The following is a 10817-nucleotide window of genomic DNA, read 5'->3' on the forward strand; positions in this document are numbered from 1 at the left end:
CTTTTACACCATAATTGGTCGTTATAACACGCGTATTGATTGATTAATGGCTTGTTGTAGGCTAACCGGGTGGCTTTCCAATTGAGCATTTCCGGGACTGTTTTGAGTGAGGTTTTTGCACCAAAATCTTCCTAGGTATGTCTAGTACATACTTAAGTATCGTGTTCATTGGTGTTCGTTAGATTGGTCAACTAGTTGTAGTTTGATTGTTATGTTCGTTTAACTAGAATTGTTGTTTGACGCGTTTAACGCGAGGGTTGAAGTGATTAACAACCAATTCAGCTCGGGGATACTTGGTTTGATGTACGGGCTGTTCAAAATTCATTTTTATAAGTTATGGGGCTGAATTGGTTGTCGGTTACTCCAATGGGTCGGTACAACACGCAATTGTGTTTATTGAATAGTTGGTGCGTTGTACTTGCGGGTTACCAACCCATTTGACTCGTGTGGCATCGTGTGGACTTGTTGGCTGTGATTATCATAGTGGGTTTACACGGGGCTGATTTGGATGTTAACGGCCTAAACGACTCCTAAACGCGCGTGTTAGTGTCACCTAGTGCTCCCGGGGGCAAATTGGGAATTATTTATTCCCGGGAGTACCTAAGGGTCGTTTTGGTGAATGTGAGACCTCGGGGGCTGTTGTGATTAAGTTTGATGAGGTCGAGGTTTTAGGTAACTCAAACCATGTTAGAACGTCTCGTAGGATAAACAAGTCATCTTGATGTCATTAGTATTGATTGAATATAAACCGACAGGTGTTTGAGTTTTGGGATTTCTTAGGGATTCTCTAGCTCGTGGTGAATCCGCGTCTTGTGTCAGGTGAGTTCATGATGCCCTTTTTACTCTTTTAAACTTTGGGCTAGCATGCACACCTAAGTGTTTTTCTTACTTGATGAAATGTTTTAAACGATTTTATATAGGCTTGCTAGTATATGGTAGGCCTTGAGATGTTAAATATATATATATATATATATATATACACACACACACATATATACATTATTGTTTGGCCTATATTTGGCGGAGTTGTAGTTGTTTCGACTACGGATGTTGCGTATGCCTACTTTGTGTTTGCATGCGTTGAATGTTACGTGTTTGGGTTGTACGTTTGCTCGACCTTTGAATGTTATACGTGGATGTTATATATATATAGGAATGTACTCGAAAGGATGTTTATATATATATCTTTGGTATATGTATGTATGAGAATGTTTAGTCTTCAATAACGATGACTTAATGGATGCACTCTTTTTACTTTAAAAACTTTTGGTATGTCTACCATATTTGTTATTACTGATGTTATTTACTTAAAAACTTGAACTCACTCAGCTCAAGCTGACTTTGTGTGCATGTTAGTGTGAGTTTCAGGATAGGAAGAGGATGCCTTATCGCCTGGACGTGCACGAAGCTACTTGGACGGTGAAGGGCATACGTGGATGGAAGAATGTACTTTGCAAAATTTGATTCTAAATAGTTTTATGATTTACATTAAAAATTTGTTTTGGGCAAAATTCCCGGGTTTTAGGGAACTTACCTTACGTTTATGTTTTCCGCTGAATTTACACTCTGAGACGTTTGTTTTAATGGAAGAAACCGTTTTCAAGTCTAATTATTTTAATAATTGTTTTGTATGAATACCAACTGTGGGGTTCCCGGGGTTCGGGGCCTTACATTTCCATTTCTCTAAAAAGATTACTATTATGCCCATGAAATAGCTCTACCTTTCTAATGCATGCTTGAGAACACAAATTATAGTTTACCTCAGACGAACCAGCAGAATTAGAAGCCATGAAAGCAAACTGGAGACTCTTCACCTGGTCTTCAACATCATCAACTTGAGCGAGGTTTACATTCTGACCCTGAACAGTGAGTGCCTCCATTTGATCAGTCCAATCAAACTGTTATGCAACAAACCATTGCTCGTTTCTTCTAGCAACAGCATTATCTCCCCTTGAATCATTCACAGGAACCAGAGCCCTTTCAGTATTTCCCTCCTTTGCTGGTTTTGTGCATTCTTTGGCAAAGTGTCCTGGTTCATGACAGTTGTAGCACCTGAGGTTTTCCTTGTTGAGACCCACCTTTTTGTTTGTAGGTAAGTTCCAATTGTTCCTGCCAGTCCTTTTGGTTAACTTCTTCGCTCTAAATACAGCCATGACAATTTTCCAGGAGATGTCCATCTCTTCCACGTCATCAGGATGAATCTGATCCAGTTCAGTAGGACCAACTGGTTGAACAAGGTCTCCAGCAAGAAAAGCATTATAGCAATTCATGAAGCCTGCCATGAGAGCAATATTCTCTTGAGTTTCTTTTGAGATGGCAGGTCCTTGGGCAGGAGACTTGCTGGAAGAAGCAACACTGGGTTGGGGTTGAGACTGTGGAGATGGTTGTGGGAAGAATATGGAAGCAGGCGGCTGTTGCTGAGATGTAGGTGGAGTTAATTGGCCTTGAGTTGATCTGAACATGGAAAAACTTCCATTTGGCTGCGGCGGCTGCAAGTACACACCCTAAGAAGACTTGAACATTGAGAAGTTGTCCTGTGATATAAGTGCATTGTTTGATAACGCGGCGTATCCAGCAACAGTATACGAATTTGCTTGGTTGATTGCTCACTGCTTGTCATCCATATCACATGACTTAATGATAGCAATCACCTCAGATAGGGTTAGTCTAGAAAGATCCTTTGTCTTCTTGATAACAGCAACGTTCATATCCCATCCTTGTGGTAGAGAATTGATCAACTTGTTGTTGGTTTCAATGAGAGTTAAGTGTATGTTGGCTGATCTCATCTCAGTAACAAGTGTGACGAATCTTTGCAGCTGACTTTCCAAGGACTCACCCAGAACATGATTAAACATATTGAACTTTTGGCGCAGCAAGTCCTGACGACTGCGCTTCATGTCTTCATTTCCCTCATAGACCTTTATCAGTGCCTCCCATAGGGCCTTTGCTGATTGGAACACGCGGAAACCTTGAGCAATCTCGGGTGACAGGGCCATTGTAAGAGTGGCAAGTGCCTTCTCATCTTGTTCTACCTTGTCATAGTCAACACCAACATACATTTCGATAGGCTTGACAGCAATCTCTCATTCAGCTGTCTCATATGTGATCGGTTGAGGACCTCTAACTATGCTCCTCCACATCTTAGCATCTTTCATCTTGACATACTTTTTGAATCCGAACTTCCATTCATAGAAGTCTTCATGCTTCAACAGACGGGGCACACGTGTAGCGGTACCCATAATGGAGTCTAGCTCTTGGTGAAGTGCTGAGTTGATGGATGCGTTGATGGATTGATCCATGATGATAAAACACCGAAAACAAACCCAAAGTCTTCAAACAGAGAACCCAAAGACTGACCCAAGAACCAGATACTTGACCCGAGAACTGCTGAGTCAACTAGAGAACCGGAAGGCAAGAGAACTATCCCGAGAACCCTGAAACTTGACCGAAAACAAGCAAAACAAGCCTAGAACTCTGTAACTTGCCCGAAAACACAGAATACTTCCCGAGAATGCTGAAATCCACCAGAGAAGACCGAAAGACTTCCCGAAAATAAAAGAAAACCACCGAGAACTGTCGAAACTTTCCCGATAACGACGAATTGAACCCGAGAACAATGAATTTAGCCATAGAACTTGAGAATGTCCCTGAAAACCTTGACTGCAGACCGTGAACTTTGAAATCTTCCCAAAAACTTCAAATTCAACCCGAGAACTAAGAATAGACAAAGATATGGTAATTCTTGAATATTTAACTAAATCCCGAGAAATATGGGATTCAAATTAAATGCAAGATATACCAAAATCTATTCTGAATTCAGCCTTCCTCACCCAAAGAACACGAAGAACACCCTTCTTCGAGATCCAGAAACCTTCAACACGAGAAACCTTCTTAGATAAAAAAAAAAAACAGAATCGTTGATATCAACAATGACCGAGCCTAGAATAGGTCTATAGGCTCTAATACCAATCGTAAGTCCCGTGAACGGATCTTTCAATGTGATATCAATATACTCGATGATTAGGCAGAAACTAATCACCAAGCTGATTCTATGAGGCAATAGAGAACACAAGCAAAACAAAATAAACAAGCTCCAAAACACACGTATATTATACGTCGGGTGCTTAAGCCCTTAGCTTACCCAGTTCCAAATACAATGGACGAACAACTTTGACCTAAACTACATACATCGTATATATAGTTATACCAACCTAGGCCCAAAACAACAAAAGCCCACCGAGATCAACAGATTTCGGTTTACATAATACAGCCCAAACTAAGCCCAAAAATAAACAAGCATAAACCACAAGTCATTGCCCAACAACTGTTGTGGGCGGAAGGGGGGGGGGCATAGTGGTTGATTTTACGTAGAACAGTTGTGGGCGAAAGGGGGGCCACAGTGGTTGATTTTACGTAGAACGGTTGTGGGCGAAAGGGGGGCCACAGTGGTTAATTAAACACGGAAATTGTAAACATGTGGTACGGACAAACAGTCACGATTTTATCGTAAATTCTAATTTATATTATACACTTACATACATGCATATATACACACAAAGATACAGTTGTACATATATACAAAAGTAAATACATTTTTATATATGTGCGTACATGCAAACTATGATAGAGTGGTATGCAGAACTGATTTCATTAAAACTTATGAAGCTCACCAAGTCGTTTAGATCACCGTTTCGAGCTAAATTTTACATTAATCGATTCGTGTCCTGTTTCCGAACAAAAGCCCTAAAACAATAGTTTGAAATTCGGAAAAAAGTATAACGCTGTTAAGTTATTTTTAATAGGGGACCATTCGGGGCCAACTTTTTTAAATTTGGTACCGCCAGTGGTGATAAAATGAATAGGGATTATTATCAACCAATACCAGACAATATGAATTATTAAAATCCAATAAACCTAACTAATTAAACACTTTGACCGTTTAACCAAAACTAAAACAAAAACACAAAGTAAATAAATTCAATCACGTGAATCAGAATATAGTTACAAAGAAACCAAACACACGAATCTCATCTTTTTAATAATGTGAACCCACAATGCATTAATATAATAAAACACATAGTAATTAAATCTAAGAAATTGAAGCTCCAAAAGAGGTGTCGTCATGTTCTATAGCTTCTTTTAAATAAGGGACGTCTTTAACTTGGAGAAATGCATATGCTTCCACTCCATTACCTTCAACGTCATAACCAAATATGCCGAAGGATTCAGCGGTATGGGCCGCCCAAATAGGTTTTCCAAAACCAAAGTCAGCTTCATAAAAAGGAAACTTACACCAACTAGTTATGACAACAACTTTAGTAGATTCATGAATATTGGCAAGAAATGACAACGAATTTAAAATATCTGCTGGCCTAGTTCGTGATTATGGAACCCCTTCGAGAAGTCAGTTATAGTTTTCTTAACTGAATCACTTAAAAGATCTGCCAATTCTTCAACTGTTTCAGGAGTCTTACATTCTGTGGTACAAAACCCCTAAAGATTCCCACAAGAATCTTTGGATATTAAGGATCCCATTTTTTCTCTTAAGTTTACCGCCTAAAAGAGTACCGAGTATCTTTGAGAATTGTTGTAACGCCCGTTAATTTCAGTTTAATGATTTTGAGCTATGTAGAGTATGTACATCTTTCGGGATTTATCCGTCTTTCCCCGGGGGGTCATCACGTCATTCCTGTAAGTAAAATCCATTAACTTTCCACTCAAGTTGTTTCACCTTTCATACATGAGGGACTAGAATGTAACTTGTGTTTTTTTATCATAAAACAAAAGAAAAAAAAACCCTAGCCCCATAATCTAGTCCAATCGGCAACAGGGGGTGTCTTCTCCTCGGTTTTTGTGCAGCTCCGGCCATGTTCCAGCCACCTCTAGTCTAATTCAAGGTCGGTACTATCTTAATGCAACCCTTTTTCACCATTAAACCCTTTGTTGAACATGTTAGGGTTGAGTTTTGATGATAATAGTTTGCTGACAGATTCGTACTCGTTTATTGTAGGGTCTGTAATGTGATGATAATCCATTGTTTTTAATCGATTCTTGTTTCCATGATGTTCTATCTTGAGTCTAGTTTCTAGAAAGGTATAATTTGTAATTTTTGGACGACATTTGAATGGTTTTTATGATTTTATAAAAACGTGTGTCAAAGCTGATGCGGGTTGATGGATTCTGGTCTGTTTTCCCGACATCATAACTATTTTTTGACAAGTCCAAATTGGTTGATTGCACTTCTGAAAGTTCACATTTTGAGTTAAGATTATAACCCAATTGGAATCATTTAATTTGGTTTTTAAACAAATAAAACACTGTTGCTGCATACTGAAATAGCTGCACGTACCTTTTTGTGTTGGAGGAATTTCTATGATTTTTTTATGCACTAGAAAAACATAAAAAAATATTTTTATAAATCTAAGATATTCATACAACTCTGGTAAAATTTTCATAATTTATTTCTATCATTTTTCTATGCAATAAAATACATCTTTGAGTGCTAAAATCAGCTCCTTATACTCGTTAGATCAATTCTTTCGTTTTAGGCTTAACCGGTGGCTGTCCAATTGAGTGTCGTTCGGGGCTGTTTTAAGTGAAGTGTTTGCTCCATAATCTTCCTAGGTATGTTTTGTATATCATACTAGAGCATCGTGCATTTTGGCATTCGTTAGGTTGGTCAATCGTTGATGATGTGAAAACTAGAATTCGGTTGACTAGTTTGTGAATTGTGATGTCTAGCGCGTTGTTTGAGGGAACTAAAAACCAATTCGAATGTTGTAGCCTCGGTATGAGTTGATTTTTAAAGGTAATGGGGCTGAATTGGTTGTCGGTTACTCAAACGGGTCGGTACAACGCGAATTCGCGTTTATTGAATAGTTGGTGCGTTGTGCTTGCGGGTTACCGACCCATTCAACTCGGGTAGCGTCGTGTGGACTTGTTGGCTGTGAATTTATCATATTGGGTCCGCACGGGGCTGATTTGGATGTTAATTTCCTAAAAAACTCTTAAACGCGCATGTTAGTCTCACCTAGTACTTCTGGGGGTAATTTGGGAATTCTTTGTTCTCAGGAGTAACTATGGGTCATTTTGGTAAATATAAGGCCCCGGGGGCTGTTTTAATCGAGCGTGGTGAGGTTGAGGCTTTAGGTAACTTGAACCATATTAGAACGCCTCGTAGGATAAACGAGTCCATTCGGTGTCGTTAGTAATGATTGTATGTTAATCGACAGGCGTTTGAGTTGTGGGGATACTTAGGGGTTCTCTAGCTCGTGGTGAATTCGTGTCTTGTGTCAGGTGAGTTCATGATGCCCATTTTTACTCTTTTCAAGTTTTAGGCTAGCATACACACTTAAGCGATTTTGCTTGATGAACAGTTTAAATTATTTTATATGGGCTTACTTGTATAGAGTAGGCCTTTGGGATGATATTATTGTGTGTTTGGATGTATGTTTATACATGTATTATTGTATGGCCAATAATTGGCGATGTTAATTAGTCGTTATCGACTAAGGATGTTTACGGTATGCCTACTTTGTATTTGCATAAGTTGGATGAGATGTTACGTGTTTGGGTTGTACGTGTGCTCGACCCTGATGTTATTACTTGGATGGAACGTTACGTGTTTGGGTTGTACGTGTGCTCAACCCTGATGTTATTACTTGGATGATATTTATAGGGATATAATTATATAGATGTACATATATATAAGTATGACTACTTATTGTTGATGATGGCCTAACTGTTCATATCCCGTTTTATTTTAAAACTCTTTGAATGATTATTATAAATGTCAATTATTAAAACTTGAACTCACTCAGCTCAAGCTGACTTTTTGTGTATGTTAGTGTGAGTTTCAGGTTATGATGAGGATGCTTACCATTTGGACGTGCTCGAGGCTACTGGGACGGTTGAGGGCGTATCTAGTCGGAAAGTTTTGTTAATGAACATTATCCTTTTCAATTAATACTTAATACATTGAAATTTGGTTTTGGGCATAATTCTCGGGTTTTGGGAACTTGTTTTAATAATTATGATTTTTCCGCTGATTTATACTCTAAACTGATTTTTGAAATGAAATGAATTGTTTTGAGTTTAAGAATTTTGTAAGTTTATTGGACGATCACCAACTTTAGGATTCCCGGGATTCGGGGTCTTACAATTGTGTATTGCCAGATCAACAAACTTGAAAGCTTTCCAAATGATTGCTGATACTGGTTGCACCTTTGACCATTGGCGGGTGCTATTTGTTCCCTTTGCTTTCATGTTTGATATCACACTCTCGCTGAATGAAAGTTTAATTCTCGTATGTTTTTTTTAATATGGCTTCATTCATAGGTGGCATCTGAAAGAAAGTTAAGCCACGAGCAGGGAATAAAAAAGTGGAATTGAAACCTGCAATTTTGATCTCATTTTGTTCCTGGTTTGTACTAGCCCATTCATTAATTAGTGTAGATAATGTGGAAGCATCAACAATCTTGTGTGTACCACATACACCAATTGTGACACCTCCACATTCAAATCTGGTTACTTGAGCTGCGAGTATTGGGTCACTTTGTTGATGAGCAGCCCCTAGTTTGGATGAAATGAACTCGTCAACAAACTTATATTTCACTTCAGAAGCAAGAAAATCTTCGAGTATGATATTAACATTGGCGTGCATAAACTCAACACCTTGGTCATTGCAATCAACGGTGTGGGTTTCGCCAACATATCTACCCGCTAGAGGGTATAATCGTGCTAAGGTTTTCCCTAGTGATTCTTCAAGTCGAGCAACAAAGTTTTGGTTATGATTACTGTTGTTGGAGAAGAATAGAACAATACCTACATCAACAGCAGCAACAAACTCATCAATGAAGCCTAACTTGTAAGAAGAGAGTGTTGGAGTGGTTTGAGCAAAAGGTGTTATTAATTTGTGGGATTGTCTTTCAAACTTGATTGCCATAGCCATTGAAGAAGACAAAATGACTGGCTTGCATTTACAAATCTTGTAACCTACAATTTATAATACATTAATACTTTTAAGTGCTTTAGTATTAGGCTTTGACTGATCCGATAATTTCTTTATTTAGGGAATCACATGCATACATATAGGGATGCAATGAAACCCGAACCCGATCGGAAACCCGAAATCAGACATAAATGGGGCGGATAATACCCGACCCGTTAGGGTTTGGGACGGGTTTGGGATTAGTTTTGAAATTTTTCGCGAGTTTGGGATTTCTAATATACCTGATTACCCGATAACATAGACCCATTTACCCGATTATATACCCGATGTACCCGATTAGTTATATATATATATAACTTATTATATTATATATATATACTATATTCCAAATATATTCTTTGTCGAAACTTGTTTATGTCAATTATTTGACATATTTCAGCTATATAGTAACCATCTTTGTAATCGATTAGTTATATTTTGTCTAAACCCCGGTAGAAACCGACAGGTTTTGAGTCGGGTATACCCAACGGGTATTTTGTCAAAACCCGATAGGAAACCCGAAACCCAATGGGAAAATCCGAAACCCGACGGGTAACTACCCGATTAAAACCCAACGGGTTTGGGATGAACTTTTATAACTTGATATGGATTTAGGAATACCTAAACCCGACCCAAACTCAGCCCATTGCCATCCCTGCATACACAACTACTAAGAAAAATAAGGAAATTTCATAAGTTAGATTCCCTTTTTATAAAGCATATTACACATGAATATACGTGCATTTATTATCATCCTAAATATATATAAACGAAACCTTTAAAAGCTCTTTGGTTACTTCCTACGTTCTCTCAAACCACCAGATTGTTTTTTCGTAAATGGAGACTTCTTATGCATTTGACCATAATTCACAAGTATGGGTCTCACCAAACCTATATAGCCCTTACCGGGTTATAGCATCTTATTAAACTAAAAATTAATCTCACCAAATATTTGATATGAAAATCATATAAAATAGCGATATACAAAAAATTAATATCATATTTTTTTTTAAAAAAATTTATTTCTAATTAAGAAAACAATTTTATAGTAAAAAATAAGCGGGTCGTGGGTCTCACCAAACTCATATAGCTTTTAATCCGTTTATAATCATTTATTTGTAAAACTGTTTCATCATCAATAAATAAAATTAAAATTCAAAAATTATAGAAATATTAAAAACGAATAATGTAAAACAACCTTCATAATATGGTAGAAAATTAGTTATTACATCTTTGTATATATTTTTATCCTTTCATTTTAAAATTTAATACAATACGCTAGAAAAAGTGAAGTAATCATATAAGGACAAATTAAGCTGTTTTGGGATAGTATATTTTATAAAAAAAAACTAACAATGTGGACAAAGAAGTAGTTAATTCAAGAAAATATTTATTACCAAAACTATACATCGTGTTGGGTGGCCAATATGTTAATCCAATACAATTATAAGAATGCATCTTTTGACCTTCCTTTTATAATTTTAAACCTCTATCTTTAGTGTTAACTTATTACAAATCTGTGAGTAAACTACAGTTTTCCATTGGTTTATATCAAACATCAGATTTGTTCGGGTTTATCTCTTGATTCCACTGTTTGCTTTTACATATGAAGCCTTGTCTTAATGTGAGTAAATTTTTTATGTTAAAAACATAAAAGTTAATCTGCCTACTTTAATTCTAGGGTTGCTTGAATATGAATTTTTCAGGATTCAATCACCTCGCCCATTCCCAATCTATATTCAGGTGGGGGATGATTTGGACATTATATCATTGATGATTGGTTGATTGCCGCTTTCGTTCGTGAATGATATCTTGGTTGGAACTTGCA

General features: G+C 37.4%; 1 protein-coding gene and 1 pseudogene across 1 annotated transcript; both read right to left on the bottom strand.

The window, feature by feature from the left end:
* Positions 1-2606: 2606 nt before the first annotated feature.
* Positions 2607-3059, bottom strand: LOC143603163 (uncharacterized). The gene has a single exon (XM_077080050.1). It carries the CDS (start codon positions 3057-3059, stop codon positions 2607-2609), a length of 453 nt encoding a protein of 150 aa, XP_076936165.1.
* Positions 3060-5089: 2030 nt separating this feature from the next.
* LOC143603164 (pelargonidin 3-O-(6-caffeoylglucoside) 5-O-(6-O-malonylglucoside) 4'''-malonyltransferase-like) lies at positions 5090-8950 on the bottom strand (annotated as a pseudogene).
* Positions 8951-10817: the final 1867 nt, after the last annotated feature.

The sequence above is a fragment of the Bidens hawaiensis genome, unplaced genomic scaffold, assembly GCF_021521415.1.
Source record: "Bidens hawaiensis isolate Kalapana, Puna unplaced genomic scaffold, B.hawaiensis_p1.1 tig00060917_1, whole genome shotgun sequence".
Classification (NCBI taxonomy): domain Eukaryota; kingdom Viridiplantae; phylum Streptophyta; class Magnoliopsida; order Asterales; family Asteraceae; genus Bidens; species Bidens hawaiensis.